Source organism: Myodes glareolus, chromosome 18 (genome assembly GCF_982192425.1).
Source record: "Myodes glareolus chromosome 18, mMyoGla1.1, whole genome shotgun sequence".
NCBI lineage: Eukaryota > Metazoa > Chordata > Mammalia > Rodentia > Cricetidae > Myodes > Myodes glareolus.
Window position 1 is genome coordinate 14,185,764 of NC_142043.1, and position 19,973 is coordinate 14,205,736.

General features: G+C 41.2%; 1 protein-coding gene across 1 annotated transcript in view; it reads right to left on the minus strand.

Annotated features, from left to right (window-relative positions):
* Rcan2 (regulator of calcineurin 2) overlaps positions 1–19,973 on the minus strand; it is a 251,471-nt gene that overhangs the window by 208,727 nt on the left and 22,771 nt on the right. Inside the window, exon 2 of the mRNA XM_048445212.3 lies at positions 3,551–3,777. Coding sequence (XP_048301169.1) covers positions 3,551–3,775 — 225 coding nt within the window. The 5' untranslated portion in view covers positions 3,776–3,777. The remainder of the gene's footprint in view (positions 1–3,550; positions 3,778–19,973) is intronic.

Genomic DNA, 19,973 nt, shown 5'->3' on the forward strand with positions numbered 1-19,973 from the left:
GAAAAATGAAAGCACCAGGCCGTATGTGGTCACGTGTGTTCCCCCTACCCACATGGACGACAGGCAAGAGTGCTAAGCACCATCTCCCTGATAAAATTCCAGGCTACAAAACATCTTCTCCAACACAATAAAAAAAAAAATTGCCACCACCAGGCCTTGCTCACAGGCGAACACAGGAACCACTGATGCTTTCTGCTTCTTTTTTCTCAGTCTAAAATTACCTCCCACCCTAGCAGAATGCCTAAATTGTCCATCCTTTAGAAAAGGCGTCCTTGTGCCTCAGGGCCATGAAGTCTGGACTCTGTGGAAATAATATATTGTGGGATAAGGTATCTATATTGAGATTGTGGAAAAATTGGAAGTTGGAGAGGTGACTTAAGATGATTAAAAGTATGTACTGCCCTTCCAGCAGATTTGAGCTTAGTTCTCAGCATGGTGGGTCGCCCAGGGGCTCACAATTGCCTGTAACTCTAGCTCCAAGAGACTTAATACTCTTTCAACTTCCTCAAGCACCTACATGTATGTGGTACATATGTAGACAAGCAGGCACATATACATACATAAAAACAAACATTTGAAATAAAAAGGGTTAATGAAACACTGGAAGTCCATGTTTGTTTCCTATTAGTGTGCAGTAAATGTCAGTGATCAACTTACAAGGAGAAAGGGGCTGGGAGGTTTGAGCCCACAACCCATTGGCCAGATGCTTTGGGTCTATGTTGAGGCAGCACATCATGGTAGAACAGAATCGGTCACCTCATGGTTGGGATACAACAGACCTGGGTGCCACATGCACCTGAAGGGAAATCCTCCAACAACCTAAAGATCCACACCCTCTGCATCACCACTCTGGGGAGGAAGCTTTTAATACATGGGCTTCTGAGGAACAGTTGGTATCCAAACACTAACTAAGTCACAGGGAAGACTGACTATATCATAAAACTGAGTACACACATCTATAGTATGTATTGTATATAAATATGCACATTATATATGACATGTACACATATATGCATATTTGACTAAAGCAAAGCTGATTCTGTATCAGATTATTGAATACTGGAGAAACGTCCCACCATTGGTGGCTGTAAGATGGCACCAAGATAGAAGACTTCCTGTCTAGTTGATAAGGTTAATGATGTAGCTACTGGCCAACTGTGAAATTCATCTTAGGCCAGAGAGATGGCTCAACAGGTAAAGCACTTGCAGCCAAGCCTGGCAACCCGAGTTCAAATACTGAGACCCACATCCTGGAAGGAGAGAGCCAACTTCTGTAAGTAGTCCTCTGACCTCCACATACACAAACACATATACACACGAAATAAATAATGCATTTACTAAATGCATGTATGGATTTGATGCATGTATTATTAAAAATTCAGCCTCTTGACAAATCAGTTTCTCAATTATATGACATTGGTTCCATCTTATTGTATCATACTTATCAATATATCATCAAATTATTTTAAAACTAAATACTGTCTTGCACTGGTACACGACAACTCTGAGGTAAACCAATTGAAAATACTTTGTGACCCATTTTCTAGTCACAGTTGGGAAGATCCACACGGACATGGCCACAGTTCTCCCATAAATGCCCAACCCCGTGCCTTGATCCTTTGGGGTTCAAAATTAAATTCAGCCAATCAGCTGGTCTTGAATGGTACTTGTGCACCTCTTCGCTCTAGGTTAAAACATCCCAGCCTGGAGGGAAGGTCCTTAAGACTCACGAAGTTCTAAGGGGAGGTGATAGAAACTCAGGAAACAACCAAACACAGATTTGCCAGGAAATCCTTTAAACTTACTGGTTGCAGAAAGTTCCTCCCTTCCCCAGGTTATAGTCCACAGTGAGAATCTATCAAGTTACCCGCAGTCATGAGAGACTCCCGGGCTCTGGGTTTCCTAAGCTGCACCCATGCTGAGGTGGCTGTTAGCGCTCTTGCCTTTGAGTTCTTTCTGCCCTTATCCACACTCCTTTAAGTCTCCTACACACACAGTTCACCAAGATGCACCTGTAACTCTGAGACGACATCAGTTCCCTGTCCGGGGTGGATTTGTTCACATCTCTCCAGGACACCACAGCACTTCTTAAAAACCAGTGCCTTCCTCGGTACCTATTGTTTCCACAGACTCATAGTATTCAATCATGAAAGAATAAAAACCTCCGCTAAATCTCCAAAAAAAAAAAATCCTCTTCGCCATGACACTTGGATACATGGAAGGTACAAGAAGAAAATAGAGAGCCTTATTTCGTAGTTCACGGCAAGTACATTTCAGAGCAAATAACTGACCCTGAATACATGATAATCTGCTTTGTAGTCTGCTTCCCAATCCAGGAACAAAATCCCAATGTCTTCGTGGCATGTGCTACTTTCTTGCTTTAAATAGCCTGGTAATCATGGCCCTGAAGCTTCTAATCACAGATAATTCATTGCATTTCAAGCTATTTTCAGCCCACAGTTTCAATTGTTCAAGGCCAAAACAATATTGCTACACAGTGTCTTTAAGTGGGTTGAAATGCACCCCCCAACACACACACACACACACACACACACACACTGATTTTCTCTGTGGCTCATTAAGAACAATCACAAAAATCAATAAAACTCAGAAACTAAACTTCCAATTAGCTGCACTCACTTAACGGTGTCTGGACATTAGAAATAGAAGCTGCTAGCGTTTACAAAATGGCAGTTAGAAAGTGTTCACGTCTCACACAATGACACACATTTCAGTTTACAAAAAAGGTCATTTTCCCTTAGAACATACCAGTGGCTTATAACATGGTATAACAGTAAATATTCATAACTCAGGGTCCACATCTCTGCAGGAAGGTTGGCCCATTCATCTACCCCATTTAAAGGGCCTACAACCTGAAATGAACTTCAGAAAGTCCCCAAGTGGAATATTTCCCATGACTTCCAGGAACAATTTCACTAACTCAAGTTGGCGTCTTAAAATGAGAAACTTAAGAAAATGTTTATAAAAGTCATGCTTGTCCAATGCTTGTCCATGCTTGGTCCACGAAGCTACCATTGTTGGTGTGCAGGAAAACACGGGTGGTAGCAACAACTACCAATGTACACACGAGCAGGGGAAAAAAAAAACCCTCAGAAGGCCAGCTGGCGCTCCTTCTCTGGCCATCCTAGAATAGTCCTCACCTTGCAGAAGGTGAAGGGTTAAAACGATCTTGCACTGTTCTGAGAAAGCCTAGTTACATTTTGGCAGACTGGGAGGAAAGAAAACTCTTAGGAGCCTTAACCATCTGCTTCCTAGCTTAGAGAGTCCCTCTTACAAGAGTCCGGATAGCACTTCCGGTAGCTCGACCTACAAACCAGCGAGGACCGGATTCCGTCCCACACAACCTCAGCCACAACTTAGTCAGATAAACTCCACCTCCGTAGTTACCTTACACCAGTCAGTCTTTTCTGATCCTGGTGACCAATGCCCAAAGCAGAGCCAAGAAAACAGATTAACTTCCAAAGACCGACGCCGAAGGAGAAAGGAGGCTGTCGTCAAACCTCCTCGTGCTTGGGAGAGCGTCTCTTACCTTGCTCTCTTCTTCTTCAAACACGGACTGGTGAACATTGCAGGCAAATAGTGAGTTGGGGAGATCATTGAAGTCGGTGATTGCTTGAAAGGCCTCTTCCGCAAAGCACTGAGTGACAGCCCAGTCTCTGTCTATGCAGCAGAGGAAGAAAAGTCCCCCATCTTCAGGGATGGATGCCTGCTGCCCCAGGCTCCTCATTCCGATGAAGTAGGATTCTCCCCTCATCCCTGAAGGGGCAAAAATAGATGTGAGTTGGAGTGAAACAAAAGCCTTAAAATTCTTATTTGAGAGCCCCAGTGGAGCCTGGTTTTAAATTAGTTCAAAGGGACACTCCCTGTGACCACAGGCACTATCGCTGTCACCTACTGGGTCCCAGGAGTTGTAAAGAATTTGCTTGGAGCATGTGTGCACACTTTCGTGTTCAGGCCAGACGTCATACTGGATGTCTCCTTTAGTTGCTCTCCATATTTTTTTTTTTGGAGACAGGATCTTTTACTTGCCCTGGAGGCTGTTGATTCAGGAAAACTGGCTAGCCAATGAGCACTAGGGATCCACTTGCTACTCAATCCCTCTCCCCTAACCGGGGCTACAGATGCTTACCTCCACTCTTGCCTTTTTCCGTGAGTGCTGGAAACCTAAACTCAGGTCACTGTGCTTACAGAGCAAGCTCTCTCACCAGTCCCCACATTAACACATATTTTTTTAAATTCCCACAATGGCCTATGAGACTGGTATCAATATTGTTCCCATCTTATCAGTTAAGTAACTTATATAAGGCTAATAGTAATTTTCCAGGCTAAGACTGAAAACCAGGAAGTCTGACACCAGAGTTCCCTTTCCTATGCCGGAAGGATGGAGCAGATCAAAACGGGTAGGTGTCTATTCAAGGAAATACTATTTTCTTCTTCATACCCTGAGTCTTCATTACATTAACTCCACCACCTAAAAGTTCATGCACAATGGCAACATGCACACATGTGTGAGCCCATGTAGAGAAACATATACACATACCACATGCATCCCATTATAAGACCGGAAGATGCTGTGAACCAGACCCAGATCTTGAAAAATCAGTATTATCCGAACCATTGTATAAAACACAAATGTTCCTCCCAGCAACCACAAGAAAGTTCATCTCAACACTGCTTCCTGATCCCTTAGCGTCATCATTTCCATAACTGCAAAGTGTTACCCTGTGTTAACACTGGCATGCGGTTCCATGGATTTGATCAGTGTTCCCACATGTCAGGGATGCCATCTGCTTTTTTTTTCTTTTGTATGTTTATACCCATAATCCCTTCCACTCAAAGTTCAGTGAACAGCAGCCCGGAAGGAAGAAGCATTGGCCCACTGTCAGTTTGACTGACAGTTGGCTACTGAATCCCCTATGGTAAGTGTCCTTCTCTCCCAAACTGACAGCACATCCTCTTGGAGGAAAGGAGAGAAAGGAACTACTGCAGGCTCACTCCGCCTCCATGAGGTTTAGTGAGATACAAGTTGTGTGCATCTACTTCCTTTGAATCTGAAACACACTATTGGATGAGGGAGCATTTGTAATGGTCATTTTTCCTAGACACACACTGATGGCAATTTGGTAAGCATCATTTGATGGTAACACCGCATTATATATGAAATCTGAGACAGAAGTAAAAAAAAAAAAATCAGTAACTGGGGCCAGCAAGATGGCTCAGCAAGTAAAGGCACTTTCAGCCGAGCCTGGTGGCCTGGGTTTGATCCCTGAGACCCAAATGATGGAGGGGGAAAGCCAGCTCCCTCAAGTGAGCGTCTAACCTCCCCTTGTGTGCTATGGCACAGATGCAAGCCCACTTGCCATCATCCTTACACAAGTAAAATGAATTAATAAAGTATAATACAACTTGTAAAATTAAATAACCCTCATGATTAGTCACTAACACTGTGGTAAATGAAAGTACCATACAAAATACAAAATAGTACAAAACTTGATTTTGTATTATAAAGCTTTTAGCTGTGCAATGAATGTCTCAGTTTCTGTAGTTAAAAAAACAAAATATTTATTTTAAATAAAATATAACATACTTTTAAGGCTATAAATAACCTAAATGTTGTTCTACAGTCTAAAAACAAAAATGAATATTTTTAATTCAAAGGAAAATGTCTAAACATTAATATGAAGGAAACTTTCCAGCTTAATGATTTGTATTTATTGTATTGTTATTCCAGATGGTTTAGCATAATATATGTAATAGTTATTATTTAATCCCATCAGAGTACTATCTTAATAGCAAAAATAATTGCTAAGAGCATCAAAGCAGTGTTGTGTTTATCAAAAATATATAAGAAGGCTGAAAGTCGTAAGGCTCCGGCAGCCTGAAACACACTGCCAGTTCATCTTATCTGAAACACTGCAGCTGACTCAAAACTGGTCCCAAAATGCTGTCGGATGAGTTCCGAGACTGGCTCAATTATTCTTTTTTCAAACAGAAGTAAAAATCCATAGTCGAACAAATTAACACAATTTGTAAAATTTGTTAAATAAAGCCAATATTAATCCTCACTCAGAACTCCCTTCCATCTACTCTAACAGCTTGTGCTTCTGTCTAAGCTGTGTGTGATTATCAGCATGCAACTTTATTTTCACTGCCTTATTCTGAATAAAGACTTAAAGAGTCTATGCATTTTTGATGAACGGCCAATGCTACTTGAATGGAGAATGGCTTCAGAAGGCAGGGCTTCCAACAAAGTACCCTAATTGCCCTGATTTCGCCTTCTGTCTCACCACTGCCTCGCTTCATAGGCTGGAGAAGGCAAATGATTTTGCCTTCAGTGAGTCTACTTATTCTTGTGACTCAAGAGCGAAAACCTCTTCTCTCTGCCACTCTCCAGAAAATTAGGAGAGTCTTGTCCTCTCTTGTCTCCTTTGTCCTTTATTAAATGATAAACAGCTAACCACTCCCACTTCCATCTAGTGTTCCCTTGCTGGAGAACGTGGGCTGCAAGCTCAGCTTTTCCCGATTGCCTCCCGTTCTTGCCACTTGGCTCTAGGTCCTGCCCAGGTGTCCTAGGCCTGCATCCCAGCCCAGCAGCACTGTTTTCTCCTTTTCCATTCAGTGCAAGCCTGCGTTATGAGCAGTTAAGAGCCCTTGTTCTACTCTGCACAGTGGGCGATGGCGCTTCATCTGGAAGGTGGGGAGACTTTGCTCATCCTCCTCACCCAACAGATAAATCCTCCCAAGGAAGCAATAAGAGCTAAGATGGGGTTTGCAAGAAAGCCTGATTTCCTTTGACTAGATCTTTGATCATCGTCTCGTGTCGATTTTGCCTCACACAGCTATGATGCCTAACTGGGACTAAGTTTTCCACGAACTGTCCCTCCACTGTTGATGTGTCCATCCACCTCTCTGCATATTCCTCCTGGAACCTGCTAGTATCTTACGACTTCAAGCTGACCAAATCATATTACCCAAATGGGTGTTTTCCCCATACAAACGTGTTCTTTATGTAAAATCTCTATGAAATCATTTGTGCTAGACCAGCAAGAAAGCTTGGTAGGAAAAAGTGCTTGCTATGCAAGCCTGACAGTGAGACTTCAATTCCAGAACCTAAGGAAAGGTGAACAGAGAGAATGGAGGACAGTACAAAGTTGATCTCTGACATCCACAAGAGCAGTGTGACATGCATGAACACGTGTGTGCACATGCATGCATGCACCACACACACATACACACTTAAGAACTGAAAACATTTACTGATAGGAACGCCCCCTTACTTTGGGCCTGATGCCCTTGCTGCCAGAAAACTGGCTAAATTAATAAGATGGGAAAGCAACCATGGAAATGAAAAGGCTGCCTTAGCTAGTTGTAAATTTTTTAGCAGAAAGTTTATTTCTAAATACCCAGAAGTTTCTAGACAGCATTTTTGCTTTGTATGTCCTTATTTTAAGATAAAAGTGTTTTCTGAGTTAACCTATTCCTCTGTCTTTTAACTTCATTATTGCCTGATCCTCATTATACTTTTGTAAACATTCATGTATAGTAACTCTTTTGAAATTTAAAATTGAAATTTAAATAAAAATATGGTTTCTCCTTTAACAATCAAACACAAGAAAATAAAATATAGTAAGATAAAGCAAAAACCACCATATCAAAGTTGGGCAATCAGAACAGGTGTAGGACGATGTGGTGAAAAGAACCCCAGAGTGTAGGGCAGCCTAGAGAAAGCCATCTCTCTAGAGGGAAGATGTCAGCTCCCGGAACCTAGAGAAAGCCATCTCTCCAGAGGGAAGATGACGGCTCCCAGAACCTCACCCAGGGCAGAAATATCCCAGACTTTCTCCCTCCCACTGCCTCAGTCATCAGCAGGGAGCTGCCTGAAAGAGCAAAGTCTTCCAGTGAGCGCCATGATGTCAGAACCCAGTCCAGAAATGGGGTCCAGTGACCATTGTGAGGGTATGTGAGAAAACCTCAAGGAAACAAGACAAGAATCTTGTGACCTCGGCTTCTAGAGAACATGGAATTACTCTGAAATGTGAGTTGTGCTCCTCCCAGGTGTAGCCGATAGGACTGAGTTTACTTCAGATGAATCATGACGGCTTGCTGCTGTTGTTCAATTCGATATTCATGTGCCTCAATGGGGAAATGTGTTTTGGCCACAAGCAGCGCGGCCTTGTGATTGCATGCAGCTTGGACTCGGGAGAACTTCACTCTGGGGATTCTTCTTAACCCTCAGAGTAGACACTGTCTGGAGCTCTGAATAAAGTTGGCTACTACACGAGAAAAGAAAGAGAAGAAAGAAAAATAGGAGAGGCTAGGAACTCAAACGGGATAGAAAGGAATAGTCAAGATTAGTGTAGTCTCCATACAATAGGGAAACGTATTTTTGAATGCCATATGATGATAACCTTAAAACAAAGAAAACAGACTTTGTAGAGGCTTGCTAACCTTTTGTAAGCACAACTGAACACGAGAACAGAAGGCTGTGCGGATGCAGAGAGCATGCTGGTAATGAAAGGTGAACCCCACAGCACAGCTGAACTGGTTCACCTTTGTACATTTCTATTTTTTTGTTTGTAATTAAAATATTTCGGGCAACCATTGTCTACACAGCATCAGCTAAGAAGGTGTACAAGTATGTCACTCTGGTCCTGAAGCATGAGGCTGACTGTTCTACAGGGCCCCTGTGCAGACACTCACCTGCCCACTGCCCACATTGGCGCCCCATCTTACAGCTTCTTCAAGCACTTTCCCAGACCGGCCCAGGGACTACCCTCTGCTGGGACCTGTGCTTCCTCACTCTGTGTCTCAGCCAAGGCTACTAATTCCTGAGAGCAGAGCCTAGAGACAGAAGGATGGAGCCAGCACAGACACCTCTCAAAGTCCTCAAAGTAGTATTTGTATTATATGGCAGTGAACCCCTTTCTGGAAGGAACAAGCAGAGAACACAGTAATCAACTTAAAATTCACTAGTAATATACTTATTGGAGTATTTACACTAAGAACAAAAGTAATCCTTTCCTTTAATGTTTGGTTTGGAAGATGCTCTTTTCTAAAAGAGAAATAACGAACTGCTCAAAGAATCCATGTGGTGAAAATAAAAACATCCACGGAGTACAACAAAGCAATGTGCATGGTTTTTTATTCCGTGAGGTCACTAAAGAAACACTAGGGAATTCACAACTACACTAAGAAGGGAATAAATGGAGTTCATAAGCCTGCTGTCTGAAGAAATTCTGACAGTTTGGTGTTTTCATTCTGGTGCCTGGGTCTGTGTGTGGTGTGTTGGTGTGTGTGTGTGTGTGTGTGTGTGTGTGTGTGTGTGTGTTGGTGTGTGGGGGTGTGGGGTGTGTGGTGTGTTGGTGCGTGTGTGTGTGTGTTGGTGTGTGGGGGGGTGCTACAATACTTTTGTGTATGTGTACCATGTCCATGTACATGCGGGGGCACGTGCACACGTGCTCACAGGAAGGCCAGAGGTCAACCTCGGGTGTGTTCCTCATTCAGATGCTGTTGACCTTGTGAAACAGGGTCTCGCCCTCACTGCTAACCAATGAACTACAGAGTTCCTCTTGTCTCTCCTCCTCGGTTCTTGGATTGTGAGTGTATCCTGCTGCACCAGGCTTTTTATGTGCACACTGAGAATGCAGCCGAGAGCGTCTCACATTTGTGGGACAAGCACTTTATGCACTGAGCTATCTTGCAATCCACCTCAGTACTTTTTTGTATATGTGAAAATTTCTCTAAAAGTTAGGATGATATTCTGGGACTAGAGGACTATACTAACATGCTGGGGACTGCAAACCATCAGACCCTGAATTTTTTATGACCCTTTGCCTGCTGGAGTGAGCTTGCAGTTGCTCTGAGCACAAGGCCCTCATCAGTTCCTGATGGCAGAGGAGCGGTGTCTGGTGGCTTGCAGCTGAAGGGTCCTGAGAGCTAGGGTGTGGCCATTGGTTAGGGAAGGCTCTCTATAAGTTGCCCTGGGACACAATAAAGTTGGCATTCTTGGGGCATCCTTGTTTCAAGGATGGCCCATGTCTCCATCTGTGTGTGTGTGTGTGTGTGTGTGTGTGTGTGTGTGTGTGTGTTTCAAGCTCCAGCCCGTTGCCGGACCTGTTAATGCAGGTGGTGCGCTACAGGTGTAGTACCATAGTATACATAGTACAAGCGCTACAGGACTGTAGTACATGTAGTAGTATGGGCACTACACTAACAAAGCCAGTTGAACGACTCATCAGGTTTGGTTTGGTTTTTTTAAGTCTTTGGTTTTCTGAGACAGGGTCTTAGATTGTAGCTCGGGTCAAACTCCAACTCATTATATAGCTTAGGATGTCCTTGAAATAATAATCCTCCTGCCTCATTTCCAAAGTGCTAGAATTGTCGGTGTGCACCATCATGCTAGGAAAATAGCATTAATTTTAATAGCCACACCGCCTTGTGGTGTCTAGGTCTTCATAATTTATTTAGGCATTCTTCTGTTGTTTGACATTTCCACCAGTGGATCTGGAAAAGAGACACCATTAAACTATAAAGCCTCCCATGGGAGAAGTGGAGAAGCTCAAAATTTTCTTAGAAGCAGAAAACACACATTTTCAAGAATCAATTAAAAAAAGAAAAAACAGGAATCCCTTGGGGCAATCCTTTGCTACAAATGGGAGCTGAGTTCTCTTCGTCAACAAAAATTCAGAGACACTTTGTGTATCTTACAAGGAGTCTATGGGAGGGTGTCTTGAAGCTTCCCAAATAATAGGCAAATAACAGGTATTTATTATTACTTTGAGGCTCATCAACAGCATGCCAGCGGCGGGGGAGAGGCAGCTTTTCATGTACAACTGTTAAATATGTCAACATATTTCACAGTCCAGCATCGGCCCCTGAAGGTTACGTCTACATCAATCATCATAAGAAAAAATGAGAACCAACACTTTTTGAATATTTGGTGTGAGTCCTGTCAGGCCCTCTTAGAAGGGAAAGATGTTGAGAAGGAAAAAGTAATTAAAATAAAAAATAAGCCTCTCTCCCGTGGCATCGATAAGAGTCAAATGAAGCTTATTTAACTATTACAAAGTGAGTGACCATGAGTGTATAATGGTTGAAAGGGACTCCCTGCTTATTCAGGGGAAATAAGCTGGGATGCAGAGGATCAAGCATCATTTAATTTCTTTGCTGACGTGTGAAAGTAATATTCATGCTGGATTTTTCAAACAACTTAATTGCATTTATTAATTAAACATGAAAAGACTGGCGATAAAGACAGTATTCTCCTTACTCTAAATAAGTCACTTGACAGAGATACCAGCCTTACAGGGAGCTAGAAAAAAGCAGTAGCTTCCGGACACATGCCTGCTGCATGCATACTTGAATAAGTCCTTCCTCCCTTTTACAAACTTCAGGCAGAACCATTACTCAATCTCTTCACAAGGAATTGCTTTCCAGTGCTCTGACTTCATTCCGCACAAACGTTTCTATGATACAATGAAATCCAGGGGGAAGAAGAGCATCTGGTTCTGTTGGATGGTGTTACTGTCATGCACTTACTGCTTTCATGAGATTCCAACTTCCTAATAATGGGTTGTCCATGCCATGAGAATGGAGTGTGTGCATTGTTCCTTGGGACTTCAGCTCTGTACAGCCTTGTGCTGGGTATAGAATGGCGGAGCTAACTGAAAATCCTTGGGAACGGTTGAGGAGCCACAGAATGAAGAATAAAACTGTAAACATAGAGATGCTTAAACTAGATTTAGCATCAATAAAAATCACTTATTAGTTTCATATGCAATCTATTTTTTTAAGACTTAAGTACATCTAAAGGACTAGAAAGATGTAGGTAAGAGTATGCACTACTCTTGGAGGGGACCTGAGTTCAGTTCCCAGCCCTGGTTTGTGGTAGCTAACTATCAACTTTTAGTCCCACTCCAGAGGATGCAATTGAGATGTTCTGGTCCCCATAGGCAACTGAGTTCACACACACACACACACACACACACACACACACAATTTGCATCTCATCTGAGTCCCTTTAGTATGGAAAGAACACTATGGCCAGGAGTAAATGCTAAGATAATTAGGAAGTACCAACTAGAAAGGAATAAAGTCAAGTTATCTGAGAGAGTGGTAGGAGAAGAGATGGCAAATGGAAACACGGGGACTAGGTTGTGAGAGTCTGACTGCCTTTAGATTCTAAAAGTAGTGACAGAATTCAGGGTATGGCACCATCAAGGAGACGCCATGTAGCTGCCCAAAGAGGCAGATGACATGTAACTGCCCAAGAAGCAAAAGGTAACAAACCACGAGCCTCATGCTAAACAATAAATTAATAGAAATGGGTAAATTCAAGACGTAAGAGCTAGCCAATAAGAAGCCTGACTTCTAGGTAGAAGCATTTGCTTCTAGCAAACAGAGGTACGATTCCTTTAAGAGAAGGCTTCCTGACACATTTGTAGCCACAAAAACTGTGGGCCTCCTTTAAGAAGGCTTCCTGGTTTATGCTAGTGGCATAAACCGCTCTGGTTCTTTCAGGAGACCAAGCACTTCAATGATGTTTGTGGCAGAGTACTGCAAGTTACTTGGTAGTAACATGGGCCAACTACTTCCCAGAGTTGAGGTGGTAAGGACAACTCCTACCCGGCAGTCCCAGAGCTGGCAGTGAACTACCTCTGCCATGTTAAAAGGCTGAGAGAGGGGGAGCCAGTATCCATGGCTGTCATGACCACACTGCTTACCATTTTAAAATGCTCCTTGTTAGAACAGAATTTCAGATACACAATAAGACAGATTCAGACATTAAAAATACCTAAATGAGACACAATGGGTTTAAAAAAATGTACGTAGGCTCAGGAGAGAGAGAAAAATGAATATATACAATTATAAAAAAAGGAAATAGTTTTAAAAAATAAATACCTTTAAAGAGACAGTAGAAGTAATATAAAAGAGTACAGACAGTTATAGATTAAAAAAGTAAAGAAAAATAAGCCACATAAAGATGGAATATATACAGTCTGGATTATGCATATTATTTTGTTTTCTTTAAATATTTTTTACTACAAAGAGACATTTGATTCTGGGTTCTGCTAAGTTAAACCAACATAAAGGTATCTTGACTTCAAAATTTGGGTCTAAGGATATGCTACATTGGAAAACAGGTTCTGCTTTTGTTTCCACAGAAGATGAGAACATGTGAATTCCTTCCAGGCTAGTGTGGTTTGATGGAACAAGAGCCCCCAGAAATGTTTCCATGAATCCTATAAATACTTCACCCAACAAACACTAGAAAGCAGTTTGGAGAAAATAACACCCCAATTCACAAAATGATTTATTTATAAATGTTAATATTTAAAGGAACATGTGATATAGAAATGAATACTTTGCATTGGTGTCAATCTTGTTCTATTCATACAAATTTAAATTTGATTTTCTTATACTGTGTATATACATTTCTTTTATTTAAGATATTATGTTTGTGCAGTTCATTTAAAAATGCAATATATAATTTAAAATTACAGATTAATACATAGTCATTTGTAATAGTCAAACTTGTAGTCATGTTAGTTAGATTTTCTAGATACACAGAGAAATATTTCGATTAGCTAGATAATCTTCAAACATTTCAAAGACATATAGAATATGACATTTAAAATGTTTTAAGAACTTAGACTGTTCTTGACAGTGAGACATGTCTGCTTCTGGCAGCACCAATTACTTCAGAGAGGTTGATGGGCATTGAAGAAACTTGTTATGGAATTTGCCTTCAATATAACAAGGCTAGCCATTTGGGCAAGAAACTGCTCTTTTCTGGACTGCTTTATCACATGCTTTATAAACTGGACATACAGGACCCACAGAAAAGTGATTGCTAAACTTTTCAAAAGGCAGGATGGTTCTTCAGGATTTCTGCTTCACAGAAGAAATTGCCAAACATTCTGCAGGACATAGAAGAAAGAAACTGATAAACTTTGCCATTACAAGGCAGAAAAGATCTTCAAATTTCCTGCTTCATGGAAAAGTCTGCCAGATACTATGGGCCTGTACACTGTAGATGGATGCCCCAATGTTACATAAGAACTTTGGATAAATGTTCAGACAAAGAGGCAACTCTGCCAATTTTGGAGTTTTAGAAGTTGCGGACTATATACTTCCTGTTTACTTAGGTAATATTATACCCTTATGAGGTCTTTGAAGAGTTGAAAACAGATAGTCATAATTTTCTCTAGTTATGATAAAAGATAAATTAGATAAAAACTTTAGACTCACAAAGATAGGATAGATGATATTTTCCTTAATTTGCCATTATTATATTGTAACTATAATTCTTGTTTGATAAAGTTAAAGTTAAAACCTTTTTTATTTAGACAGAAAAGAGGAGATGATTTTGGATGTCCTTCTGTATATGTATTGATTTTATTGGTTGATGAATAAAGTTGGTCAGCCAATGGCTTAGCAGAGTGAAGCCAGGCAGGAAACCTGAACAGAGATATAGAGAGAGAGTAGGCAGAATCAAGAAGACGCTATATAGCTGCCAGAGGCAGCAGATGACATGTAGCTTCCCAAGAAGCAAGAGATAACAAACCAGGAGCCTCATGGTAAAATATAAAATAATAGAAATGGGTTAATTTAAGATATAAGAGCTAACTAATAAGAAGCCTGAGCTAATAGGCTGAACAGTGTTGTAATTAATATAGTTTCTGTGTGATTATTTGGGTCTGAGCAGCCAGGAAATGAATGAGCCATTCCTGTCTACAGCACCAATAGTGTAAAGCACAAAGCAGAAAAGGTTTAAATAACTACAGGGACACAAGACGCTTTGAACAACTGTGGTTAAAGCGGGGGACCCTACTTGTGGCTTTAGGCCTTGGTCATGGTGGTGTTTAGGTAGCCAGCCCCTTTAGCAGGTATAATCTATCTAATAGATGTCAAGGGGGGAACTCCCAAGAAATAACTCTGCACTTATTGTAAATATGTTACCTTTTCACCTTGTAATTTTCTCTTTTTAGGAAGAAAATATACAAGAAAACAGAATATTTTATCCTTGAGTTAGAAATCTCTTAAGAAGGGGGCCTTCAGTTCATTATCATCACAGTGGGGAGCATGATAGTATGCAGGCAGACATGGCCCTGGCTACATCTTGATCAGAAGGCAACAGGAAGTAGGCAAAAGAGACCTCAAAGCCTGCCCCCACGTTGGCATACTTTCTCCAACAAGACCACACCTACCCTAACAAAGTCACACCTCCTAACAGTGCCACTCCCTTGGGGGTCATTTTCTTTCAGGCCACCACAAAAACAAATGGTCAGTCACGAAAAGTAACATATATACAATGTTACTGGTATATATGTATATAATACAGACTGTTAAGGTTGTATTTATGTATTTAGACACATACACACACGCACACACAAAACACCACCACCAATAATTAAAGCAAAAAGAAGATACTAATTTGAAGGAGAACAAGGTGGGTATGTGGAAAAGTGGAAAGGGAGGAAAAAGAGGAATAAAATGATATAATTTGTTTTAATCTGAAAAAAAAACAAAGATAAATGAAAAGTTAAACATGAAAAAAGATGGGGACCTTATAGCATTTAACAGAAGTTTTTTTGCAGGGTTTAAACCTTACATTTGATCTAGATGTGATGGTTCACTCTTGTAATCCTGAACCCTATATTGGATCTGGGTGTGGTGGCTCACACCTGTAATCCTGGTACTCGAGAGGCTGATGTAGAAGCAATGCCATGATTTTGAGTCTAACTTTAGCTATATAGTGAGTGCCAGGCCAGTCTGAGTTGCAATGTAAGGTGCTATCTCTAAACCAAGACAAATAAAACAAAAACAAAACAAACAAAAGGTTGCCCTCTTAGCACAGCAGACAGCTAAGCTCACAAAACAAAAGCAAAAATCTGGGAAAGTCATTTGGGCAGGAATGGTGGGACGGACTCTCCAGCACATGGAAGGTGAAGGCAGAAGGATCTGGATTTCAAAGTCCTCCCAAGCAGGCTGTGTTGTGAGGCTGAGGCCAGCTCCTGGTTATAAGGGACTGCCTCAAAAGCAAAGCAAAACAAATGAAACAACAAACAAAACCTTTAGTCTATATGCTTATAATACAGCCTGTCCATATTTCTGCCCTATTCCAACTAGAAAAGCAAGAATTTTTGGTACTAAAATAAGGTTCTACAAAAGGAAAAACATGAACAAGGAAGATGAAAACAACCTAAGCCTTGTTTTAAGTTTTAAAAACCCTTTCACCTTTCCATGCATGCATGTAATGGATTTTGATAATTTTCATACCATTACTTTGTTCTGCTGAAGCTGTTTTCCCACCCACCCCCGCTATTACATATTTATTAGCATTTTGTTTTATTTAGGATCCATTAGGGCTGTCTGCAGGTGCATGGATGGGGATTATGTACCGGAGTGTGGTCAACAATTTAGTCTCAATGTATTTTTATTAGATAAAAACGCGGGAGAATAGTAATATAAAGCCACTTGCAATAGATAAGAGAAACTAGGCCTCAATCCTCCGCTGTGAACGGCTAACGAGGGTAAATAAGGAATGGGATATTTGGAAGCAATTGATGAATAATTCACTCCGACTTCAAGTCCAATTTTGATTTAAAATCAGATAATTAGGTTGCGGGAGATTTGTCAGTTTACAGGAACTAAATGATGACAATTTCTATTTGAATATTAATGAAAACTTTAAAAATGTAATGTTGCTCTAATGGGCAATAGAAAAGAAATTCTGATAGCTCCTTTTAACTTGATAAGGTTAAGCGAGTCCACTTAAAAATTTTAAAGCATAGAAACTTCTACAAAATGTTGGTATGCCTTAAAATAACCCCTTCAGTTCTAGAATCAAGTTTAAATGAAATATTTAAAGTCTGTAGCGATGCGTGGGAAGTCAGTTCACTGGATGGGCACACTTACATGCACAGTAACGGTTTACAGGTAAGCTCTCTACCCTCAGGATTCACTTTTGGACCAGCCTCAGGTAAGCTCTCTACCCTCAGGATTCACTTTTGGACCAGCCTCCTAGGGGGAATCCTTTTAATTGCCCTTTTGATATTTTAATATCTAGATAGTCTGGGATGGTAAGATAAGACCTTTGTTCATTTTTCTCATCTTATAGAGAGATTGAGGTATAATATTAGTAAGCACAAGCTGTGCTGGGATCCTGAGACACAGAGGGGAGACGCGATGTTCTTAGGCAGCCCTCCATAGAAACCCATTAGAGAGTCTTCTGAGATATAATGGAGCCTATTTAATTCAGCTGCAGAATTTTTACACCTACTGAGCTGTGTGAACCTCATGCTATTCTTGATACCAGTTGGGATCAGTCCTGAAAGAGTCGGGAACATAAAGTTTTTAACTCATGGTTTTCAAAGGCCTTTATTATCTATGTCTCTCTACTGGATGCCTCCTCGAACCCCTGTTCTCCCTCCAGCTTATAATGGACCATAACATAATTCAATCCCCCCAATAGCACAGCATCTTAGGAATGTTTATGAAGCATTTAAGCCAAGCAAGTTGGCTCTTTCATCTTCCTGTGCACTAGGACAATGATGGGATTTGCCTTCTTGCTTACAACAAGGTCTTGGTACATAGCCTCCCAGGAGACTAGCACATCTGTATGATCTTCTCAGTGGACATCATGAAAAGGGAAGGAGCAGGGCCTCCTGGAACAAGCAGAAAGGGGGTTTGCACCCCATTTTCACAAGCCTACCTGAATCCTATCGTTAAGAAATTGTATTTAAGATAAGATCACTATAGTAGAGTTAAATGGGAAAATGCATCTTTAAGGAGGAAAATGATCATTTTAAATGATGTTTCTATTTATTCTTTGGATTGTAATTAATACAGTTTATTTCTATCATATCTACTCTCTGTCTCCCAAGCCCTCCAGGGTCCCTCTCATTCCTCCTTACAACCTCATGCTCCTTTTCCCCCCATATCTTTTGAAATTAACTTATAATTATATCATTGTCTCCTTTTCTTTTCATCCCCTCAAGTCTCCTATGTGCTGATTCCCTTGCTCTCTTAAAGTTATGGTCCAAGACCTTGTTTTCATCAATTGTTGTGAGATATGTATGTGTGTATATGTGTGTGTTTTCATTCCTAAATATAGAAATACAATTTGCTCAATTTGTATAATGTTATGTGTATGCACAAAAACATCCGAACCATGATTTCCATATTTCTTTAAAATGTTGTCAATATTTTTAGGATTATTCAGACCAATCTGATAAGTGTCACAGGCTCATGTTATTTACATCGTCACATTACATTAATTACATTAGTTCTGGTATCATTATTTCATGATGCTACGTACACATAATGATGACTTTGGTTATAAAGGATCTTTTTTTGTTCTTGTTTTGAGATTATAATATAAACACATCATTTCTCCATTCCCTTTTCCACCTACAAACCCTCCCGTATACCTTTCCTTGCTCCCTTCCAAATTCATGGCCTTTTAAAATTAATTGTTGTTACATGCACAAGTGTATATGCATATACATATATAACCTGCCTGGCTTGTCTAATGTTGCTGTATATATGTTTTCAGGGCTGACCATTTGGTATTGGATACTGGTTGCTGTACTCTGCCCTGGGGGAAGACTGTTTCTCTACTCTCAGCATCCCTTAGAGAAAATTCATCTTTGATGAAGCATGAGAGGGCGGAGATATGTTTGTCTTTCTCATTATTATCATTTTGACACAAGGTATATGTTTTCCAGGCTAGCTTTAAAGCTTCATCCTCCTGCCTCAGCGTCCTAAGTGCCAGTCTTACTGATACCAGTACACTTCACTGGTTGGTGTTCTTCAAGGCCAGATGAACCTGTTTCTACAGAGACCGTAGACGTGTCACACAGAAACAAGCAGTATGGAAGCGCTCATCCCAAACAGAAGGGACTGTGTTGGTTGAGAATATGGCTAACTTGTTATAGCTGGGTACTTTGTAAAGAACTATAAAGGAACTCTTCACAAGAACCCAAGTATGGGCTGGGCAGAAAGAAGCCATAACAGATAGTGCAAAAGCCTGGGTTGCTGCTACCCCTAGAGCTGAAGGGGTGAGGACCCGCGGGGCCTAGAGAAATTCTATCTGGGTCATGGGGCTTGCTCCTGGCGGTTCCTCTGCTGAGGAATCCAGTCATTTCTCAGTAGTGACATGGTGAGGGCCCTGGGGAATCTGCCCCACCTCGCTCTCTTACTCTGCCCACCTACTAGTTCTTTCCAGTAAACAAACCTAACTGGAAATCAGAGGGTAAGGAGGATGTTGATGTAGAACAGGTGGGTGGGGAGGTAGGTTAACTATCGCAGTTCTATGGGAAAGGCAAAAGATGCCCAAACCAATCTTTATAAACATGTAAGAGTGTAGAAAATTCCATAGGTTAAATTCAGTGAAACTTATATATATATATATAAAAAACTTAAAGAAGCTCTCATTTATAAGTGAGCAGTTTCAACCAGGGCTTGTTAATATAGCTGAAGATTCACTATCTCTGACCACAGTTTTTCCTAGGAACCAAACATAAGAAGGGGTGGGTGGCTCTGAGGTAGTGAATATCTGTGCCGGTGTGAAAGACACTTGGAGTAGCTAGGGATCCTGTCATTCTGTGGAGGAAACTTGGAGCCTGGAGCCTAGAGCCTGGAGCCTGGGGGACAAGGCAAGTAATTACATGTGGGGTAACTTCTCACAGGAGGAAGATGCTTCAAAAGTGAGCAGCTGAGTCTGCGAGTGTTGCCATGGTAACTGGAACAAAATTGATCCTGTCAGCTTTCACCTTCTACCTTCACACAGGGTAGGTCTGGGGAGGGAGACAGGGAGTGGAAAGAAAAAGCCGCCAAAGGAAGGAAGGAAGGAAGGAAGGAAGGAAGGAAGGAAGGAAGGAAGGAAGGAAGGAAGGAAGGAAGAAAGAAAGCAGAGGCCAGGCATTTCAGTCAAAAGAGAATTATGG